We start from the raw sequence: 22,715 nt of genomic DNA on the forward strand, positions 1-22,715 counted from the left end.
TTCTCTGAGGGGGGGCCGAGCAAACTCAAGATAGATTCAAAGTGTTGGAGTAACTCAGAAGATCAGGCAGCATTCCTGGAGAAAAAGGATGGGTGACGCCTCGGACGGGAACCCTTCTTCAACTTCACCCATCTGCTTTCTTCAGAGATGCTGCCTGACCCCCTGTCACTCCAGCACTTTGTGTGTCTATCTTCGGTATAAACCAGCATCTGCAGTTCCTTCCTACACATTTTGTCTGCTCCTAATCAAACTAATTTGTTCAAGCCTATTTTGTAATTTTGCCCTCGTCCTTTAGATGGTGCCATTAGATTACAGACTCAACCATTTACTGGTTAGAATTTTCCTTTTAGCAAATGTCCGTAACTTTATGCTTTGATGTTTTCATTGCTTCTTGCTTGGCTTAATTTTATAAAGTTCAGATAATATCTTAATCTCCGGCAGCTGGTTAGATATCCATATAACAGAGTAGTAAGCTTATTTGCAGTTTCATTAAATTTACAGAACAGGGACTGTAACTTGTAACTTCCTGCTCAATATTGTGCAAACCTGTTAACAACATTTTACCATTGAACAAGGTAATGTTTAACAACAAACAATTAAGGGATATGATATCCAAAAGTGCTAACTATTTATTGTTAGCCCTATCCAACATTTACTGCAACCACCCTGACCATGTGTAGTTAAATAAACAAATCAAGTTAAAGGAAAATGCTTTTAATGTAATGCAAATACTTATTGAGCCTACAATATTTACAGTTCTTTCATTCTTCATTGCACCACAGTTTATAGTTGATGGCATATCTTCCAGCAGATACCCAATCCATCATGAACCAATATATTTGGTCGTTTGTCCAAAATTAAATGTATTTCTGAACTCTAAAAATAATTCTAAAATTATTTTTACTATTGGAAATTTAAGTTTAACTCCAAACTGATAGAATTAAAAATTAGCAATAACAAGGAACTGCAGATGCTGGTTTATATCAAAGAAAGACTCGGATACGATGCTGGTGCTGTCTGTACAGAGTTTGTACATTCTCTCTGTGTACAAGTGTAGGTTTTCTCTGGGTACTCCAGATTCCTCCCACACCCCAAAGACATACAGGTTTCTAGGTTAACTGGTTTCGGTAAAAATTTGTAAATTGTCCCAAGTGTGTAGGATAGTGTTAGTGTACAAGGTGATTGCTGATTGCACGGACCCAGTGGGCCGAAGGGCCTGTTTCCAAGCTGTATATCTAAAGTAAAGTCTAAAGACGCAAAGTGCTGGTGGAACTCAGCAGGTCAGGCTGTATCTCTGGAGAACTTGGAGGTGACATTTCAGGATGTCTGAGGAAGGGTCTCAAATAAAGATTTCCCTTGAGTCCCAGTAAAAACCTGTTCACATGAGAATCCACAAGACCAATGGGGGGAGACTGGTGACCTTTTGGAAATATACCACATGGATGTTTGTTGTATTAAATGAAGCAACCTGGGGTGCTTTGTCAGTGTTGTTTACAGTTTATTATTGAAGTAAATTAAAGGGAGCTTCATAGTGAAACTCCACCTGTGGGGTAGCTGCTTGCTAAAACTGATTCCCAAAATCTGAAGTCATGCCTTTTTACCCAAATTGTTGCCTCCTTGTAAGGTTTGCCGAGATTCAAAAATGAACATAAAAATGTTACAGTGTTCTGGTTTAAAATTGACTTACCATTGTGGGTTATGAGGCATATGCAAGCCAGTGATGATCGGAAACTCTAGACTTTCACTTGCTAGTTAAAAAAGTTTTATTAAATATTTATTAATTTCCATCCTTTGTCTTTTTTCAATATTCTGTTGACCATATGCTGTTCAAATTCATTTTTATTTAATCCATACCTTGGATGTGGGTGTTTCTGGCAGCATCAAAAATTATTGCCCATCTTTCATTGCCCCCGAAATTGAGTGGCTTGATACACCACATCAGAGGACATTGTTTGTATCTGGATTCCAACTGGGATCTGAATTGGTCAGACCAGGCAAGAATAGCATATTTCCTTCATGGAAGGAGATCACTGATTTGGGTGGGTTTTATGACAAATCAGTTTTGTCGTAGACCTATTAATTATATGAATGTATATTCCCATCTGCCTTAGAGCAGCTTCATGATTTAAAAAAACAGAAAATCTTGAAAATGCTAAGCAGATCAGACCTCTCTTATGGGGTAAAGGCAGAAGAATGGGGTTGAGAGAGAAAGATAGATCTGCCATGATTGAATGGCGGAGCAGACTTGATGAGCCGAACAGCCTAATTCTGCTCCTAGAATTTATGAAATGGAATAACTGATCTTTCATGCGAGGAACAACACTAAATATCAAGGAAGTCCTCTGGAGAATTAGCATCAGAAACCCATGGGAGTGTGGGGTTGGATTTGGTGGTGGCATAAAGTTCCATATGAAGTCCAAAAGATCTATCATGGGATTTATCCTATATATTTCAGTTAGAGATGATTTTACAAAAGTAACTACCGCTTACTAATCATGAACGCTCTTACTATGCAGAAATTGATCAATAATTATCAACATCCTTACTATTCCCTAGTCTCTTGGGTAATTTATTTAATCTGCTCCTGCATGCTGAATCAATCGATCTTTCATGGAGTCATAGAGAGGGTCATAGAGTTATGCAGCACGGAAACAGGCCCTTTGGCCCAACCTGCCGATGCCGACCATCTATGCTAACCCCACCTGCCTGCGTTTGCCTCATATCCCAAAAAATTGAAGTGACCATGATAAATATGGTTTCCCTATTGGACATGAGTATTTTAAAGTGAACTTGACCCTAATAATGAATTTTCTGCCAACATTGGGGATAAAAAGGGCATAGATTACTCTGCCAACATTTCACTCATCAGTGCTTCTGGGGAAATTAACGTGGTAAAACTTCAGTACTTAACTGTTAATTTCTTGATTCTCATAACAATGGCAATCACTAGACCCTCGCATTCAGCTGTCGTAGCTTTCATCAGCCGTGGCCAACTGTGCTCAAAGGCTTGATTGTGCAAATTGAGATAACCACATCGACTGCCTCAGCTGCAGAATCCACCTGGCCAGAGGATCCCATATTCTCAGTAGACCTTTGGATATGCCAGCTGTGATCTGTAGTGCAATGAGCACTGCCCTGCAGGAAAGAGGATGCGGAATCCATGAGGGGTGCTCTGAAATGAAGGCACCTGAGAACAGTAGCAGTTTGGAACTATTACAATTAAAGAGCGTAAGCCAAGAAATGACTGGTATTCATGCAGAACATTGTAATTGTGGGCTTTAATATTCCACCACATACTTCATAGAGTTGTAGAACTGTACAGTATGGAAAGAGACCCATGTCCATTCCAACCAAGTTGTCAATCTGTGCTAGTCCAATTTGTCTACATTTTCTCTAAACCTAATTCCAGATATATCTGTCCAAATATCTTTTGAAAGTCACAATTGTATCTACTTCTAAAACTTCCACTCTTGGAGCTCATCCCCCCCCGCCCAACCTCCTTTGCCTGAAGCTTATGACCTTGAGCAACATTAACAGAGAGTGGATAGGAAGGAACTGCAGATGCTGGTTATGGCAAAGATGGACACAAAATGTTGGAGTAACTCAGTAGGTCAGCGGTATGAAAGTTGATTTCACTAAAATTCAAGAACTCCTGCATTCCCTAGTCCTACCAGTTCTACTGTTCACATCCTTGTATCCTTCTAGTTATTGTACCTTCCCCAGCCAACAATGGGCCATTATGGGCTCTACCCTTCCACAGGTCAGCTGTTGCTGGTCCTAATTTGTTCTAGCCTTTTCTCCTTCTTGTCGTTGCCCACCCCCCTCCCCCACCTCTACTTTCAGTCTGAAGAAGGGTTCCGACCCGAACGTCACCTATCCTTTTTCTCCACAGTTGTTGCCTGACTCACTGAGTTACTCCAGCATTTTGTGTCTATTGTCAGAGAATGGACCAGGTTTGTAGAATGCAGTTCGTACAGTCTACTCTCGTTATTACAGACCCCTTGCAGAGACAGACTGAGGCACTCAACACTTCCGGGTTTTATAGTCCATCCGGAAGGGGCATGGCCTTCAGGAGAGAGAATCGCAACATTTTTTAAACACTAACAACTCTTTTATTTTTCATCGATGGGAAAAATCCTCTTGACCTGCGCAGCGGAGGGGGACTCTGAGTAAGATGGCCAAAAATCACAGCTGTAAGTGGCAGCGTTTTTTCTAAAATCAATATACAGAACAACAGGAAGTGGTCAAGATCAGACTTTTAGTAATATAAATTTAGGTTATAGCGGACCAAGGTGTCCGTTTGTGGTGGTGATTGGAGGGCAGCACAGTGTGGACAGCGGAAAGGCGGCGGGGAGAGAGCGAGCAGTAAAACTCTTGTGAAGAGCATTGCATTGGGCAGGGTTCCGGGGCTTTTGTTGCTCTGACCTCTACTTCCGCCAGGTTACCCAATGAGCTGGCGCCACACGGCAAGCTTCTGGTTGTGGTGCGGAAAGAGCGAGCAGCATGAAGGTGGCATGAGTACTGAGCCCGTCGCTAGTGCACCGCGTGTGAACGGGGGCTCTATGGCTTCCCAGACTATGAATTCCCATTGATTTAACCCCCCCCCCCATGCCACGCTTCTTCCCACCCAGCGGTCGGTTAAACTAGTTAATATTTAGCCCCTTACTCGATTATAGTGAACAATCGCCAATAACGGACACCAGTCCCTACACGGTCACTGAAAATTGTGGACGCAGCCCAGACGATCCTACAAACCAATCTCCCTTCCATTAACTTCATCTGTACTTCACGCTGCTTCGGCAAGGCCACCAGCATAACCAAGGAGAGTCTCACCCCGGTCATTCCCTCTTCTCCCATCATTCAAGAGGTACAGAAGTATGAATATGCACACCTCCAGTTTCTTCCCAGCTGTTATCAGGCAACTGAACCATCCTATCAACAACTAGACAGTGATCCTGAACTATCTATCTCATTGGAGACTCACAAACAATCTTTGCTGGACTTTATCTTAAACTAAACTATATTCCCTTTATTATAGCTCGTTTGTAATCATGTATAGTCTTTTCATTGACTGGTTAGCACGCAAGAAAAGCTTTTTACTGTGCCTCGATACACATGATGATAAGCTAAACTAAATTGAAGAAGGGTCTCGACCCGAAAAGTCGCCCATTCCTTCTCTCCAGAGATGCTGCCTGACCCGCTGATACTCCAGCATTTTGTGTCTACCATAAGCTAAACTGATCTATGCTCGGTTATAGCGAGGGTTTACTGTATATACCTCAGGTGTACTGATAAGCAGGAGGGATTTTTTATGACATTTTGACATTGGAAAAATGTCATAAGAAATTTCTGATATTTCCATTTAAATATACAGCATTCTTCAAGTGGTCTGCACTTCATACTTTGATGTTAAATTCAGCATCACTACTTTGCAAGTCATTCAATTTGTATGTGTGAGCTTTTCCTCTTTTTTTGAAAATATCGTTCTTCTGTAATTTCCTTCTCGTGTGACCTGAAACCTTAACTTGAAGTTCTCCAGTTTTTTCTGTTTATGCAGAAGTGACATTTGTTTCAAGAGTACCATTATTTGCAGGTTTCTTCCGCACTCATTTAAGTGGGGGAGGGGAAACACTTAATTCGGATGCCTGCAGTTATTGCACGGATTTCTCTTGCTGTGTGGAAAACCAAGCACAGATCAAGTTGCTGAAATGTATTTCTGCTCCTTCATTTCCTTTAGGTACCAGCTACCCCTGACCTCGGATCTGAGTAATCACAAATAGCCTTCATTAGAATCTATAATAGCAACTTATTCGACCTCGAGATACCCAGTCAGTGTCACTTCTCCCCATAGCTGATGTGAGGCATTCGAAGAATGCGCAATAAGTTCTCAGCTACACAGTCTGCGGCAACTGTTCCTTCCTCTCTTCCTGTTTTAAAAGTGACTTCCTTTCGGGAGAAATGTACCCCAAGGTATGCGGCAGCAGACTTTCCACACAGGAAATGGTATCTGTATGGTGCTGACAGCAGTGTGTTTTTGTCACTTGGTCTGCTTAGCCTATAATGAGCTTCCTGATGACATAAAAGATGATTTACTAATCTTAAATACCATTTCCATGACAACTGTTTTTTAAGAGTTTTTCAGTAGCTACTAAAGTTAACACCTAACAGTTGTTCAGCACATCATTGAGTAGCTTTTTTGTGTGTGTGTGTTATTAGATTCACAAAGCTACCACTACTTTTTGGATGTTTATTTGGACCCTCACTTGAGTCGTACAGCAGGGAAACAGGCCCTTCAGCCCAATTTGCCCAGGCCGACCAACATGCCCCATCTACACGGGACTCACCTGCCCATGTTTGCTCCATATCCCTCTCAACCTGTCCTATCCATGTACCTGTCCAAGTGTTTCTTAAATGTTAAAAATAGTGGTTTAAAAAAAGTACCCTCTGAATGATGAATTACAGTATGTTATTTTGGTGGGATGGTACTGCTGTGTTACATACCAAGGATTAATTAGCAGATTTACACTCTAAATCATTGAATGATTAAATTATATGCATACGGACTTGCATTTTGAAAGAGATGTCAGCTATTACAAAAGGTAGTTTTGAATCTGCCTTTTAGAAGCCTTTCATATAACTACGCAGAATATTAAAACTCAAGCCTACCTTCTTGATTTTAATTATATTTAATGACACACAGGTGGTCGAATCAAGTGAATGTTTTAATTTTATCAGAGTAAGAATATAAGGAGGTTTACAATCTCGAGCCATTGGGAAAAAGATTATTAAAAAGTAAATTTTAAATCATTAGTTTGAAGGAGGGAAATGTATTCGGTATGCAGGTAATTATAGAAAAGTGCTGTTGCAATATTTCCATGCATTTCTCAAATGTTTCACTCATGAAGTATACTGCCCCTTACTATTTCTGTCTACTTTTGGCTTGATAAGAATTTCTGCAATTTTGAACATGCATCCTTCCTGTGCCGTTATTTTTAGTGTCAGTTTCTGCTCGAGTGTTTCCAACTGGGGTGATTCTCACCTTTGACGTCTTTCATCTTTCACTGAAAGTAGTGTCTTAATCTTGACACTTTAGAGTGATATAACTTTGGGTTGGTTGTTCTTTCAGTTTAAAGACTAAAAAAAACTGCAACAATATCTGCTTTCTTGGGCAGTGATTTCTTCCCGTGGTTCTTCTAAAGTATAAATCTAAAGCAAAACTTTTTGCACTAATTGTAAAATAACTTATTCATTCATCAACCTATTTTTTGTTAAAGGGTCAGCACAATTCTGTGCATTTAATGAATATTTAATTCATTTGCAACAAGTGAGCTTAACGAGAGAAAGGCCACTGTTTTGTTGGTACTGTGGGAACATATTTCAGACAAGAACAATAATTTCCACTGCTTCTTAACAGGATAATTTATTGAACATTGAGATTTCTTTTGACAGGTGATGGTTTTTCCTGGCTCTTAATCCTCACTCTTTCTATTTATATGTGTAGAATCAGAGAAATTTAAGATCTAGAAGGAGATTATTCAGGCCATGTGAGCTGAAAAAGGGCTATCCGGCTGAAACCCATCTCCCAACTCTGTAGACCTTGGCACGTTAAACTTTACTGGAGATACTGCATGGAAACAGGCCCTTCGGCCCACAGAGTCCATGCCGGCTAGCATCACCAATACACTAACACTATCCCTCACACCAGGGACAATTTACAGTTTTATCAAAGCCAATTAACCTATGTCTAGAGTGTGGGAGGAAACCGGAGCAGCCAGAGAAAGCCCACGCTTTCATAGGGAGAACGTACAAACTCTGTACAGCTCTCGTAGTCAGGATTGAACCCAGGTTGCTGGCACTGTAAGGCAGCAACTCTGCCACTGTGCCACAAAATATGAAGTTTTTAACCACTCAGAGGTAGTAGATTTTTGGAATTTACTACCATGGAAAACTGGGGGCTCATAATAAAGATTTTTTTGGGATATCATGGTTTGAGTTTAGTTTATTGTCACATGAAAAGCTTTTGTTGCATGCTAGCCAGTCAGTGGAAAGGTAATACATGATTACAATCTGTTCAGGGTTGTTCTCTAGTTGTTGGTAGGATCGTTTAGTTGCCTGAGGAAGTGATTGTCTGTGAATCTGGAGGTGTATGTTTTCACAATTCTATACCGTTTGCCTGATTCAAGAGGGGAGAAGAGAGAGTGGCCATGGTGTGACTTGTCCTTGATTCTGCTGATGGCCTTGCCGAGGCAGCGTGAAGTGTAGATGGAGCTATTGGGTTGCAGAGTTAGTGCAAGAGTGAAAAATCAGCCAATGTTATTTAATAGTATTTCACTTGGGTAGCTTACAACCCAGCAGTATGAATTCTCTAATTTTAAGTAACTTCATCTTACCCTCCCTTCTCCCCTCCCTCCTTGCCCCCTTCCTCCACCCTAGTCGTGTTACCAGTTCCACAGTCCTCCACATTGTTTCTCCTGAGATCACACCTTCACTAGCCAACAATGGACCTACCAGGCACCGCCCTACCTGAAATCATTTGCGATTAGCCCTGATCTGGTCCTGGTCTTTTCTCACCTCTAGCTCTTCCCCCCCCCCCCCCACTCCCCACTTTCAACCTGAAGAAGGGTCCCGACCCAAAACGTCACCCTTTTTCTACGGGGATGCTGCCTGACCTGTTACTGTAGCACTTCAAGTTCAAGTTCAAGTTAGTTTATTGTCATGTGTCCCTGTATAGGACAATGTGATGTGTCTATCACTGGGAATATCAGCATCACTATTAAAACTGAAAGAGAATTCTAATAAAATTGCGAAGTCTAATGTGCCAAGAGCATTTTCCTGCATAAAATGTCCTTTGTGCTATCCTGGTTTATTGCCTGGCTGCTGAACTGTGTACAGTGGATGATGCTTAATTATTGTTTCAGAAGCACAAGTTACTGTGTCACTACCACACAGTGAGATTCATCTTTTATGCCTGACAGGAAACAATATTAATCAATTACTGAGAGATCACCGTGATATCATATTTACAGAAGCTACCAGTTTAATTTCCTGCATGACATCCGGCTGGTAATACTGTGGTAATAGCTTCCTGTGTTGATACATCAAGCATGCTTTGTGTCTTGTTTTTCTCTTTTTCTGACTCACAAGCAATCCCACAAAGTCTACCAGCTATGACTGTGTTTGGCTTAGTTATGTGCCTTAGCTTTCTTAGCATTAAAGGAATACCTTCACATTATTTTTAGTTTAGAGATATTGTGTGGAAACAGGCCCTTTGGCCCGCCGAGTCCGTGCCAACCAGCGATCCTCACACACTAACACTATCCTACACACACTAGGGACAATTTACAATTTTACCGAGCTAACCAGCCTACACACCTGTATGTGTACGTAGTGTGGGAGGAAACCGGATATCCTGGAGAAAACCTACGGAGAGAACATACAAACTCCTTACAGACATAGTTGGGATCAAACCCAGGTCTCTGGTGCTGTAAGGCAGAAACTCGACGCTGTGCCATCATGCCGCCCCAATTTATTTGCCACAGAGTTGGTACTGCATAGGAGATTTTAATAACCTTCCAAATTATTCAGGAACACCTTTACCAGGACATTTCTCTGAGATATTCACATATTGTAATGTGACACTGATACAGGAATTTGAAATAAGCAGAAATATCAATCCAATTTTTAACCTGGAGTGAACTGTATACAGTATGCTTTCTCCGCAGTATGTATTCCTGGGCATTTTGATCCAAAGGCCAGCATGGGCGACACAGTGGTGCAGTGGTTCAGTTGCTGCCCCAAAATGGGCTCTTACAACTTGCATGCAATAAGTACAAAGAATCCTTGTACACCAGATAGTTTTTATGCAGTAAACAGATCTCTTTTTAAACCTAGTCATAGAATGAGATACAAATGTGTTGTAAATATAAATAAAATTTTATGGAGCTGATTTTTTTTTTTCAGGAAGGCTCTGGCACAGCGCTGCTGCCTTACAGCGCCAGAGACCCAGGTTCGATTCTGACTATGGGTGCTGTCTGTACAGAGTTTGAACGTTCTCTCTGTGACCACGTGGGTTTTCTCCGGGTGCTCTGGTTTCCTCCCACACTCCAAAGACGTGCAGGACTGTAGGTAAAATTGCAAATTGTCTCTTGTGTGTAGGATAGTGCTTGTGTACAGGGCGATCACAGGGCGGCATGAACTCGGTGCGCTGAAAGGACTGTTTCGGTGCAGTATCTCAACAGTAAAAATATAGTAAAAAGCCAGTCGAGCTGTTGCCTCACAGTGTCAGACACCTGGGTTCGATCCCGACCTCAGGTGCTGTCTGTGTGGAGTTTGCATGTTTTATTTAATTTAGTTTAGAGATATAGCATGGAAACAGCCCCTTTGGCCCACCGAGTCCCCGCCGATCAGTGATCCCCGCACAGTGACACATTCCTACACACACTAGGGACAATTTACAATTTTATAGAAGCCAATTAACCTACAACTTGCACATCTTTGGAATGTCGGAGGAGACCAACCGGAGAAAACCAACACGGTCACAGGGAGAACGTACAAACTCAGTACAGACAGCACCCGTAGATAGAATCAAACCCAGGTACCTGGCGCTGTAAGGTAGCAGCTCTACCGCTGCCCCACTGTGCTGTCCATTTTTTGTTGGCTGGGGATATTAAATTTATTTCTGCCTGGTATAAATTCTATTCTTGTCACATTATTAAACACTCAAATAGATAAACATAACATCAGGCAGATCATGAACGGAGGCTCAGTAATTCCTTCCCCAGATTGTCTCATCCCTAAAACTGGCTCTTGCAACTTGCCTGCTATAAGTACAAAGAAACCTTGTACACCAGATAGTTTTTATGCAATAAACAGATCTCTTTTTAAACCTATCCACTGGATGAGATACAGATGTGTTGCAAATGTAAGTAGAATTTTTCAGGAGCTTTTCATGGAATGAAACGGAAGGACTCAATCTGCCAAAGAGGTTTGCTAACTTTACTGCCTTTTGCTATTTACACCAGCGCGGGTTTTCTACAGATGCTCCGGTTTCCTCCCACACTCCAATTACATACAGGTTTGTAGGTTAATTCACTTCAAAAAAAATTGTAAATTGCTCCTAGTTTGTGTAGGATAGTGTTAGTATACGGGATGATCGTTGGGCGGCGCGGACTCAGTGGGCCGAAGGGCCTGTTTCCGCGCTGTGTCTCTAAACTAAACTAAAGCTACAAAGTTTTCTATGCACACTGTGAGCTTTGTTGCTCAGTTTCCTCCTTCGCCACATTTCACTCAGTTGCGAAAATTGTTTGATGTGGTTTGAATGTGGACATCATACAAGAAGACAAATGCCTTGGCGTACATTGCACTGCAGTGTAGGAATTATGTTTTCCTTGTCTTTTCCCCCCCTGTCAACTCATTGCAGTCAAGACCGGTGGAAACAAACTGGGGTTCTCTTTCAACGGACCAGGTGCACAGATCTATTGATCCTCCTTTGATTCCAGCTAGCTCGCATAGAATGTGCCCTGCTAACAGTGAACCCGCAAGCCACTCTCAGGGGAACAACATGGGTGTCCCGTCAGAACTCACCCGAACATTGGGGCACATTGTAGACCAGCTGGACATTTTAACCCAGGTGAGTCAATGTACTGTTGAAAAGGTCAACTTCGGACTGTTTGGAAAATGTCTAATATTTACATGTTGTATTTTTGGATGACTTTTAATGCTTAATTGTTCAAGTACATCAAATCAAAGGGTCATGCAGCATGGAAACATGCCCTTCTAAACTTCGGCCCAGCTTGCCCACGCCAACCAACTTGCCCCATCTACACTAATCCCACCTGCCTGCGTTTAGCCCATATCCATCTAAACCTATCCTATCCATGTGCCTGTTCAAAAAATTTGTGAATGTTGTGATAGTACCTGCCTTAACTACCTCCTCCGGCAAATGGTTCCATATCACCCATTGTGGATGTGGAGTAATAGAAGAGAAATTAAAAAAGTTGCCCATCAGGGTTACTATTAAATCTCCCCCTTCACCTTTAAACCTGTGTCCTCTGGTTCTTGATTTCCCTACTTTGTGCATTTACCCTATCTATTCCTTCAATTATATTATACACCTTTATAAGATCACCCCTCATCTTCCTGCACTCCAAGGAATAGAATCCCAGCCTGCTCAACCTCTCCTGTATAACGCCCTCGAGTCTAAGCAACATCCTTGTAAATCTTCCCTTGCCAGCTGCTCTTTTGTGGAGGATAGAAGTGATGATTTGATATTCGGTAGTGGGGATTTTGGTGAGGAGATACATGGAATTGATGAAAGAAGACAAAGTGCAGGAGTAACGCAGAGGGTCAGGCAGCATCTCAGGAGAACAAGGATCGGTGATGTTTCGGATCGGGACCCTTCAATAGATTGATAGGTGGATCTGAGATGTCACCTTTCCCTGAGGGCCTATACAGTATAGATACTCTATGCTGTAACTCTGATCTAAACAAAACAATCCAGAACATTTTTGTAGTCCTATGTTGCAAATGACCATGACTACCCTCCTGAATTGTTGCCAATTGGAAATTATAATTTCCTGGATATGTGCAATTACTCTGACAGCAAGGGACATGCTAGATTAAACTTTTGTTTAATCTAGAAATTGTTTCCCTTTTCGAATGAGTGAATGAATGAATTTAATTTAGTTTATTATTGTCATGTGTACCGAGGTACACTGAAAAGCTTTTGTTGTATGCTATCCATTCAGCAGAAAGACTATACATGATTACAATCAAGCCATCCATAGTGTACAGATACAGGACAATGGATATAAGGTTTACTGCAAAGATAAAGTCCGATTAACGATCGTACAAAGGTCTCCAATGAGGTAGATGGAAGGTTACGACCACTCTAGCCGGTGAGAAGACGGTTCAGTTGTCCGATAACGGCTGGGTAGAAACTGTCCCTAAATCTGGAGGTGTGCGTTTTCAAACTTTTGGACCTCTTGCCTGATGGGAGAGGGGAGATGAGGGAGAGACTCGTCTTTGATTATACTAGTGGCGAGGCCGTGTCAGGTGAAGGTGGAATCAATGGAAGGGAGGTTAGTTTGCGTGATGGTCTGGGCTATGTCCACAATTTTCTGCAATTTCTTTGTGGTCTTGGATGGAGCTGTTCCCAAACCATGCGGTGATGCATTCCGATAAAATAAGTATGTAAATTTCCTTTGCTAAATTGACCCCTTCCACTTCCTCCTCCCTTTCCATCCAATCCTTCTATCCCCTCTTCTATTTTTCCACATCCCTCCCATTCCTCCTTCTACCCGACTCCTCTCCTCATCCTGTGTATTCTATAGGAGCCCTCCCCATTCCTATTTAAACTGATTTCATATTGCATCTGATGGAATTGTAGCGGAACAGCCATAGAGCAATATTTTTGCACAGCCTTCAAGAGTACACTGTATGGACTTGTTCAAGAAGTCAGTAGGAGGACTTTGAGAGTTGGAAATAGTCTGAATTTTTCACTGGCTGCACAGACATATGTAAATGTAGGAAAAGTCCATCCAGCAGCGTATAAAAGCAGCGTTCTATCTGGGGATGTAGTGGACACACAATGGAAAACACATGCCTGCACGAGACACAAAAAATGAAAGTACTGGAAGCAATCAGCAGGTCAAGCCATGTCTGTGGGGAGGGGAACAGAGTTAAGGACTCTTCATTAGAGCTGGAAAAGTGAGAAAACAAATGTGTTCCACGCTGTAGAAGTAGGAAAGCTGGAGAGAACAGAAATAATATCAGCTCAACCGCAAGTTGTCAAGGTAGTTTGTATAGATTCATCCAGCACAGAATAAGGCCAGTCGGCCTGCACCTAACTCAGATCCTGACACATCTTTCTTATTCAAGTGCCTTTTAAATGTTGCAATTGTATCCACATTTACCACTTCCTTTGACAGCTCGTTCCATGTCGCACCACCCTCTGTGTGAAAGGGTTGCCTCATTAGCCTCTTTTTAATCTTTCTCCTCTCACCTTAAACCTAATTCTAGATTTCCCTACCCTAAGAAATAAATGACTGCTAATAATTACTGCTACTTCAAGAGTGTTTATTGTCATATGCCACAAAACGGAACAATGAAATTCTTACTTGCAACAGCACAACATATATGTAAACATAGTAATCTGTAAACACCTTGAAGTTGTGGTGTTTGATAGTCTGATGGCTGTCGGGAGGAAGCTGCTCCTGAACCTGGACATTGCAGTTTTCAGGCTTCGATATCTGCTTCCTGATGGTGGGAGTGAAATCAGAGTGGTGTGGCCAGTGGTGTGGGTCTCTGAAGATGCTGGCTGCCTTTTTGAGGCAACGACTCTTGGAGATCCTTTCAATGGTGGGGAGGTCAGTACCCGTGATGGACTGGGCAGTGTTCATCACCTTTTGCAATCTTCTTCGTTCCTGGGCATTCGAGTTGCCAAACTAAGTCATGATGCAACCAGTCAATATACTCTCTACTGCCCCTACTGCCACTCATGGTTATGTATACTTCTGTAAGGTAACTCCTCAGCCCCTTATGTCCATGGAACTTTCATCAGGGACAGGTGACTGTAAGCTCGGGGTTGTTCGTGCAGACTGATTGCAGGTGCTGAACAAAGCAGTCACCTCATCTGTGCTGGGTCCTCCAATGCAAAGGACACCACATAGTGAGTATTGACTGCCGCACACTAGATTGGAAGAATTGTAAATGAAATACCATTTCACCTGCAAGGACTATTGGAGTCTCTTGTCTCTATAATCCAACGGTATTTTTAACGGCATAAACTTTCATTTGATTAACCTGGTTTGAATTTAAACTCCCTGGTCCCTGAAGATGCATTTCAATAAAGGGACTAAAATAGGTTTAGTTTTAGAAATCCAATTATTAATTAGTTGAGTTTATTAAGACACTGAGGTACAGTGAAAAGTTTTTGTTTCGTGCTAGCCAGTCAGCAGAAAGACTATACATGATTACAATCAAGTCATCCACAGTGTACAGAAACATGAGAAAGGGAATAATGTTTAGTGCAAGATCAAGTCCAGTAATGTCCAATTAAAAATAGCCCAAATGTCTATAATGAGGTAGATAGCAGCTCAGGACTGCTCTCTGGTTGTTGGTAGGATAGAAACATAGAAAATAGGTGCAGGAGGAGGCCAATCGGCCCTTCATTGTGATCATGGCTGATCATCCCCAATCAATAACCCGTGGCCTGCCTTCTCCCCATATCCCTTGATTCCACTGGCCCCTAGAGCTCTATCTAACTCTCTCTTTTTAATCCATCCAGTGACTTGCCCTCTGTGGCAGGGAATTCCACAAATTCACAACTCTCTGGGTGAAAACGTTTTTTCTCACCTCAGTCTTAAATGGTTTCCCCTTTATTCTAAGACTGGCCCCTGGTTCTGGACTCGCCCAACATTGGGAAAATGTTTCCTACATCTAGCTTGTCCAGTCCTTTTATAATTTTATATGTTTCTATAAGATCCCCCCTCGATGGCTAGATGGTTCAGTTGCCTGATAACAACTGGGAAGATACTGTCCCTGAATCGGGAGGTGTACGTTTTCACACTCCAATACCTCTTGAGAAAGTTTGATTGTTACGCAAAAACAAAAAAACTGCAGATCCTGAAATGCTTAGCAACACTCAAAGTGCTGGAGGAACTCAGAGGGTCAGGCAGCATCTGTGGAAGGAATGGGCAGGTGACAGTTTGGGTCAGAACACAAACCTGCGAGTCCTGCTGAAAGCTTCATGGTTTTTCTTTTGGATTTTCAGCAGCAGCAGGTATTTGCAACAGATTTTTTCGTTTGTAATTTTGCAAAAGAGAAAGGAGGGTTGATGAATGAATCCATTTCTTGTCTCGAAATGGCCCGAAACGTTGCCTATTTCCTTCGCTCCATAGATGCTGCCGCACCCGCTGAGTTTCTCCAGCACTTTTGTCTACCTTCGATTTCCAGCATCTGCAGTTGGTTCTTAAATATTCACAGAGGCTGGCTAGGGAATGAAGTAGGTGATTTTTTTTTCCCATGGTTAAAGAGTTGATAATTGGTGAGGAAGTTTCCTGTGGGAGTTTCTTATTGCATCTAAAAACCCGATAATTGGCAAAGCTTTCCTTCAGTGATTAGCTGCAGATCTGTAAACCAAAATGTTGTCTAGCGCATTGCCATTGCTAATTAAATTGTGTTGCAACAGTGTGACTTTTATTGAAATTATTGGAGTTTAACAAAGTAGGCAAATATGGCTTGGCCTACCATTAAGTTTTCATGCGATCTTACTGATGTGTTTTACAAACTACCTACGGAAATCTGGATAACCTGCTAGTTAGTTTCAAGATCAGTGGAAAATTGGCATTGGGTCAAAGTTTCAATCAAAATTGCAGAAGGAAAAGGAAAAGATTCTCCTCTCTATCTCTAAACTTCTTGGGCATTCCCTCAGGATTGGCAATGAGTAAAACTGACCACATTCTAATCTTGTACACATCAGAAAATATCATTGTGAAAATTCCAGTGTGTGGTTTCCTGCTTCTGTTGTACCTTTGCACAAGTTAGATGGATTTTTTTCCTCCTACCAAAATGTGATTAGTAAAGCATAAGGATCATTAGATAGACACAAAGTGCTGGAGTAACTCAGTGGGTCAAGCAGCATCTCTGGAGAAAAGGAATAGGTGACATTTCAGGTCGGAACCCTTCTTCAGACTGCAAGACAGTCCAGTGTGGGGGGGGGAGGGTGGGGGACTAGAGATGCGAAAAGACCAGAATAAAACATGACCGAACCTCAGGAAGGGTGGAGTCCACAATGGCCCATTGTTGGTGGGGAGGGGGAAGGTGTGCTAGGTGTACATGGGGTACTAGGATGCGAACAGTGGAACTAGTAGCCCCTGTCGTTAGCTGAGGTCATCTGTTGCTGGCCCTGTGTTGTTCTGGCCTTTTCTTGCCTCCAGTTTCTCCACCACACCCTCCTCCTCACCTCCAGTCTGAAGAAGTGTTCCGACCCAAAACATCACCTATTCCTTTTCTCCATGGATGCTGCCTGACCCGCTGAGTTACTACAGCTCTTTGTGTCTTTCTTTGGTATAAACCTCTGTCTGCAGTTCCTTCCTGATATAGTTCTGCCAATGCTCTGTTTATTGTTCCTTAAATGTATTTCAGAGGAACTTATCAAAAATTCTGGTGGTCAGTGTAACTGTAGCAGCTAACTGGGAAACTAGATAATACAGTGTGGAAAGAGGTCCTCTGGCCCAACTCGTCCATGCCAACAATAACTGACCTGGTCCCATCTACTTGCATTTGACCCATATCCTTTTAAACCTGTCCTCTCTCTGTTCCCATATGAGCGTTATTTAAACATCGCCATTGAAAGCCTCTTCAGCTTTCTCTGGCCGCTTGTTTCATATATGCACTGCCATCTGTGTGAAGCAATTGTCCCTCCGTCTTCCTCTCTAACCTTAAACCTACGCTCTCTAGTTTTGGACTCTTCTAACCTGGGGAAAAGATTGTGACCGTTCACCTTATCTATACCTTTCATGATTGTGCATACCACTGTAAGCTCACCCTTCGGCCTCCTATACCCCAGGGGAAAATCCCAAGCTATCCAGCCACACCTCATAACTCAAGCCCTCGAGTCCTGATAATCCAGATTCAAGGACAGTTTCTTCCCGGCTGTCATCAGGCAACTGAACCATCCTATCAACAATTAGAGAGCAGTCTTGAGCTACCATCTACCTCATCAGAAATGCTCAGAGTATCTTTAGTTGGACTTTACTGGACTTTATCTTACACAATACGTTATTCCCTTTATCCTGTATCTGTACTCTGTGGGCCGCTCAATTGTAATCATAGTCTTTCCGCTGACTGGATAACACGCAACAAAAAGCTTATCACTGTACCTCAGTGATTATAAACTAAACTAAAACTGATCACCCTGGTAAATCATTTCTGCGCCCTTTCCATCTTAATGACATAATTCCTGTAGTTAGGTGATCAGAATTGTGCACACCACACCAAGTTTGGTCTCACCAATGTCTTGCATATCTACTAACTAAAATAAAACAAAGAAATAGCATTATAATACAAGGCACTATGTTTTTTTTCCCCCCATTCAGTTGAAATCTAGATTGTTATATTTAGTTTTCAGCATTTAAGTTTTGGAAAGATGTCAAACAATACTTTTAAGTGTTTGTAGAATTGGTCTTCTAAGGTGGACCAGGTTTGAATGAGTTAAATTATTTAGAGAGACCTGGAGTGATTCTCTTTGAAAAAGAGCAGGCGAAAACTAGATGGAGGTGTTTAAAAATCACAAATAGTTCCGATGGAGTAAAAAGGGAGAAACTATTCCAAGCGACAGGAAGCTAGATCATCAGAGGGGCTAACATGAAGGTAATTCATAAAAGAGTCAAAGCCAGCATAAGGAAACATTTGTTTTTACACAGCAAGATGAAGACTCTGCCTGAAAGAGTGATGAAAGCAGCTTCAGTAATAACTTGCATAAGAGAATTAAATCAACATTTGAAGGGAGACAATTTAATTCTTTCTCTTCTGTTGAGAAAGAAGAGAGGAGTGGGAAGCATTAACTCGCATCAAAGAGGCAGGACGTGTGGGTGTGGCAGCCTAGGATTGAATGAAATATCCTTTGCTGCTGACTCATTGAAACTTTTATCTGCTTTAAAGACAAAGTAGGTGGCTGCACTTGGACTATCTAGTTTTCAACATCTGTCAAAGATTTTAGGACTATTACGTTGCACGGTTTATTTCTCAGAGTATACGTTCACAGCCGCTGCTGAAAACACTCCTGGTCAGAACACAAGGCTTTCACTTTCCTTTAGAATTATTGAGTCAAGCCATGAAGAGGCAGCTGCAATATTTTGTCCACATTACTCAGGGGGGGTCAAGAAAACCAATGGAGTGACAGTGAGATAACCAGCATGCCTTGTTCAAGGATTCCTGAACTTGTCAGCACTGGTAATTAGAATGTAGCTCCAATCATATGGCCAATTTTACCCTACGATCTCAAGATTCCTGGCTTTCATTAAATGCTTAATTAGACCACCAAGGTATGACTGAGAAACCTTTGTGGCAAAACTTATTGCCGAATATTAAGCCTATTGAGTTTAGAAGGAAGGGGGACCTCATTGAAACATACCGAATAGTGAAATGCTTGAATAGAGTGGAGAAGATTTTTCCACTAGTGGGAGAGTCTATGACTCGAGGTCATAGTATCAGAATTAAAGGACGTTCCTTTAGGAAGGAGATGACGAGGAATTTCTTTAGTCTGAGGGTCTATAATCTGTGGAATTCTTTGCCACAGAAGGCTGTGGAGGCCCTCTATGGATAGTTTTAAGGCAGAGATAGATAGATTCTTGATTAGTATGTGTGTTGGGTTATGGGGAGAAGGCAGAAGGGGTTAAGAGGAAGAGATAGGTCAGCCATGATTGAATGGCGGAGTAGACTTGATGGGCCGAATGGCCTAATTCTGCTTCTATCACCTACGACCTTATTAAGGCATGTGTTGACATAGGGAATATTCCATGGTATTTGGAAAGGAAAAGTTAAGAAAACTTCCACTGAGCCATTGGGCGGGCATGGTGGCGCAACTGTATTGTTGCTCCCTTACGGAGGCTGAGACCAGGTTTGACCTTGACTATGAGTGCTGTCTGTACCTTCCGTTTGTTCTCCCCGTGACCATGTAGGTTTTCTACAGATGCTCCAGTTTCCTCTTGCACTCCAAAGAGGAACAGGTTTTTACATTAATTGGCTTTGGTTAAATTGTCCCTAGCGTATAGGAGAGTGCTAGTGTGATCATTGGTTGGCGCACACTTGTGGGGGCCCAAGGACCTGTTCGCACGCTGTATCTCTAAAATGTAACCACCCAATAGAAGGAACCAGTGTTGCTCAGCCGGGTCGGCGTGGGGAAATTGGGCCACAGGGCATGATTCCATGCTGTATGACACATAGGAGTGATAAATGAATGGGATATGGCAAGCTAGAACACAGCTGAATTTCCAAAAACTGGTTGGAGAAGATGATTGTGAAGGTAGTGGTGAAGCCACATCTCGGTGTATCCTGCTGCCCATTGATCTACCCATGAAGTTGTACTGCATGCTAGCTTTCATTATGCTTCGTAACTCTTACACCTCTCTTCTCTCTCCGATCTTGTAGTCTCTACAATCTAGTGCATTTTTAACGGCAGTAACTTTCATTTGATTAATCTATCTTGAATTTAAACTCCCTGGTCCCCGTAGATGCATTACAATAATGGGACTAAAATAAATTAAGGTGAAAATCTAATTAAGAAGGTTCCATTGTTATACAGTGACACAAAGGCTGGAATCCTGAGCAAGTGCTGGAGCACCTCAGCAGGTCAGACAGCATCAGTGCTGTCCATCTCCCTTCACAGATGCTGCCTGACCCACTGAGTTCCTCCAGCACTGTGTGCTTTGCTCAAGGTCCATTGTTATACTGATTTTGTTTTCATCTTTATGTAAACACTTGAGGAACTCGGTGGCGCAGCAATAGAGTCGCTGTATTACTGCACCGGAGACCCAGGTTTGATCCTGACTATGGGTGCTGATTGTGCAGAGTTTGTATGTTCTCCCTGTGACCGTGTGGGTTTTCTCCCAGTGCTCCAGTTTCCTCCCACACTCCAAAGACGTATAGTTTTTTATGTTAATTGGCTTTGGTAAAATTGTAAATTGTCCCTAGTGCATAGGATAGTGTCAGTGTACGGGGTGATCGCTGGTCAGCGTGGATTCGGTGTGCCGAAGGGCCTGTATCCGCACTCTGAATAAATTTGTTCTAAAATTGGATGATATGAATCCCCTGCCTTTCTCACACCCAAAGTAGGCACCACTACCTTATCCTCTTCTACACTAAACTGTGCAAATAACTAATTATTACATTTTGCTTCCAGACTGTATCGATCTTAGAACAGCGTCTAACATTGACTGAAGACAAACTCCAGGAGTGTCTAGACAACAAAAAGACTGCGCTGCAAGAAAGGCCACCATAGTTAAAGTAAAAAGTTTCAAGCGATCTACATTTTGAGCCGCCTGACTTTCTATTTCAAGTAAGACTTCAACATCAAGTTTTTCCATACTTACGTGGATTCCACGTGGGAGACTATTGGATCCTGGCACTGAGAGAGTGAAACAGCTTCTACCAAACCTTTATACCAATTGATTATCCTGTTTGATATCCATGTCCATAATGCTTCGTAATTTTGATTTAAACTGAATATATGGAGTGAATTGAAGACTTGAGTGCTTCTCAATCATGACTTTTCCTTCTCAGTATTGATCACCTCCTCCATATGGAGAATACAAAACTATTTGTTGCCTCATATAATGCACGCAAGACTCCATATTCTGACGCACATAATCAAGGAGAAATCTAAAGTGCACCTGAGTGTAAATAATTTTCCATATGTTCTACACAACTACTTGAAAAATTCACTTTGAAATTTTATGTATTGATTTGTAAGTCAAATTAATGAAAGATTTTGTATTAAGTGTCATAAGCTAGTGGTGTTTCCGTAAAACACTTCCTTTTTATGCGACTTTTATAATAAAAATGTGCTATCGTGAAATAAATTTCCAGAGAAGCAGTGGTTTTTGTTTGGGAAATTTTCACTGGTGTTTGAATTGCTGTTAATTGGCATAAGATCATTGGTTGCATTGCACTTTTTTTTCCATTCTCGAGGCTAAAATTGTGAATTCCTGTCATACTCTGACCATCAGTACACAGAAGTCCAGTCTAACGTCCCAGTGCAGCACGGTAAGATATGTGCAGAAAGGAACTGCAGATGCTGGTATATACGAAAATAGACACAAAGTGCTGGAGTAACTCAGCGAGTCAGGCAGCATCTCGAGAAAAAGGATGGGTGACGTTTCAGATCGGGCCCCTTCTTCAGATATCTTTCAGTTGCGATGTTAAACTGGAGATTCATCTGCTGCCTCAGTTGTTATAAAGGATTTCATGGTGATGCTCAAAAAAAGATTAGGGAAGTGATTACCAATGTTCTTGGCGACTGTTATCCCTCAGCGAAAACAAAGGACGATTAATTACTTATTGTGGAGCAATGGAGAAAGAAAGAACACATTGTTTTTTGTTTCAGAGATACAGCATGGAAACAAGCCTTTCGGCCCACCAAATCTACACCAACCATCATTCACCTGTACACTAGTTCTATATTATCACACTTTTGTATCCTACACACTATGGGTAATTTTACAGAAGCCAATTAACCTATAAACCTGAACGTCTTTGGAGTGTGGGAGGGAACCGGAGTACCTGGAGAAAACCCACGCAGTCACATGGAGAACGTAACAACTCTGTACAGACAGCACCCATAGTCAGAATTGAACCCGGGTCATTGTTGCTGTAAGGCAGCAACTACTGCTGCTCCACTGTGCCACCCCAGATAGACACACCGATATATGGATCATGTACAGGCAGGTAAGAGTTAGCCTTGGCATCATGCTCGGTACATACGTTGTGGGCCAAAGGGCCTGCTCCTGTGCTGTACTTTGTTCTATGTTCTATTTCACACAAACGACTTGTCTTAACACACCGGGTTTTACTGAACACAGCTGCCAAGATAGGGGCAGAAGCTGAAAACCTGAAACAAAGTTCAGAAAATCGTCAAAACGATTAGCTGCTCTCAGAAGGAGGAGCTGAGTGAACGGTTTGGGTGTGGATTCTCAGTCGCCACTGTCCTGACGTGC

General features: G+C 42.0%; 1 protein-coding gene across 3 annotated transcripts in view; it reads left to right on the plus strand.

Moving 5' to 3' along the window:
- The window catches only part of LOC116984013 (POC1 centriolar protein homolog B-like), a 48,677-nt gene extending 27,081 nt beyond the window's left edge, over positions 1-21,596 (plus strand). For 2 of the 3 annotated variants that reach the window (XM_033038041.1, XM_033038042.1), the window contains exons 11-12: positions 11,420-11,629; positions 20,903-21,596. In XM_033038041.1, the coding sequence (XP_032893932.1) occupies positions 11,420-11,629; positions 20,903-21,001 (309 nt within the window). In that variant the 3' untranslated portion in view covers positions 21,002-21,596. The remainder of the gene's footprint in view (positions 1-11,419; positions 11,630-20,902) is intronic. The other variant, XM_033038043.1, reaches the window with a different exon arrangement.
- The last annotated feature ends 1,119 nt before the right edge of the window (positions 21,597-22,715 follow it).

Source organism: Amblyraja radiata, chromosome 19 (genome assembly GCF_010909765.2).
Source record: "Amblyraja radiata isolate CabotCenter1 chromosome 19, sAmbRad1.1.pri, whole genome shotgun sequence".
NCBI classification, from domain to species: domain Eukaryota; kingdom Metazoa; phylum Chordata; class Chondrichthyes; order Rajiformes; family Rajidae; genus Amblyraja; species Amblyraja radiata.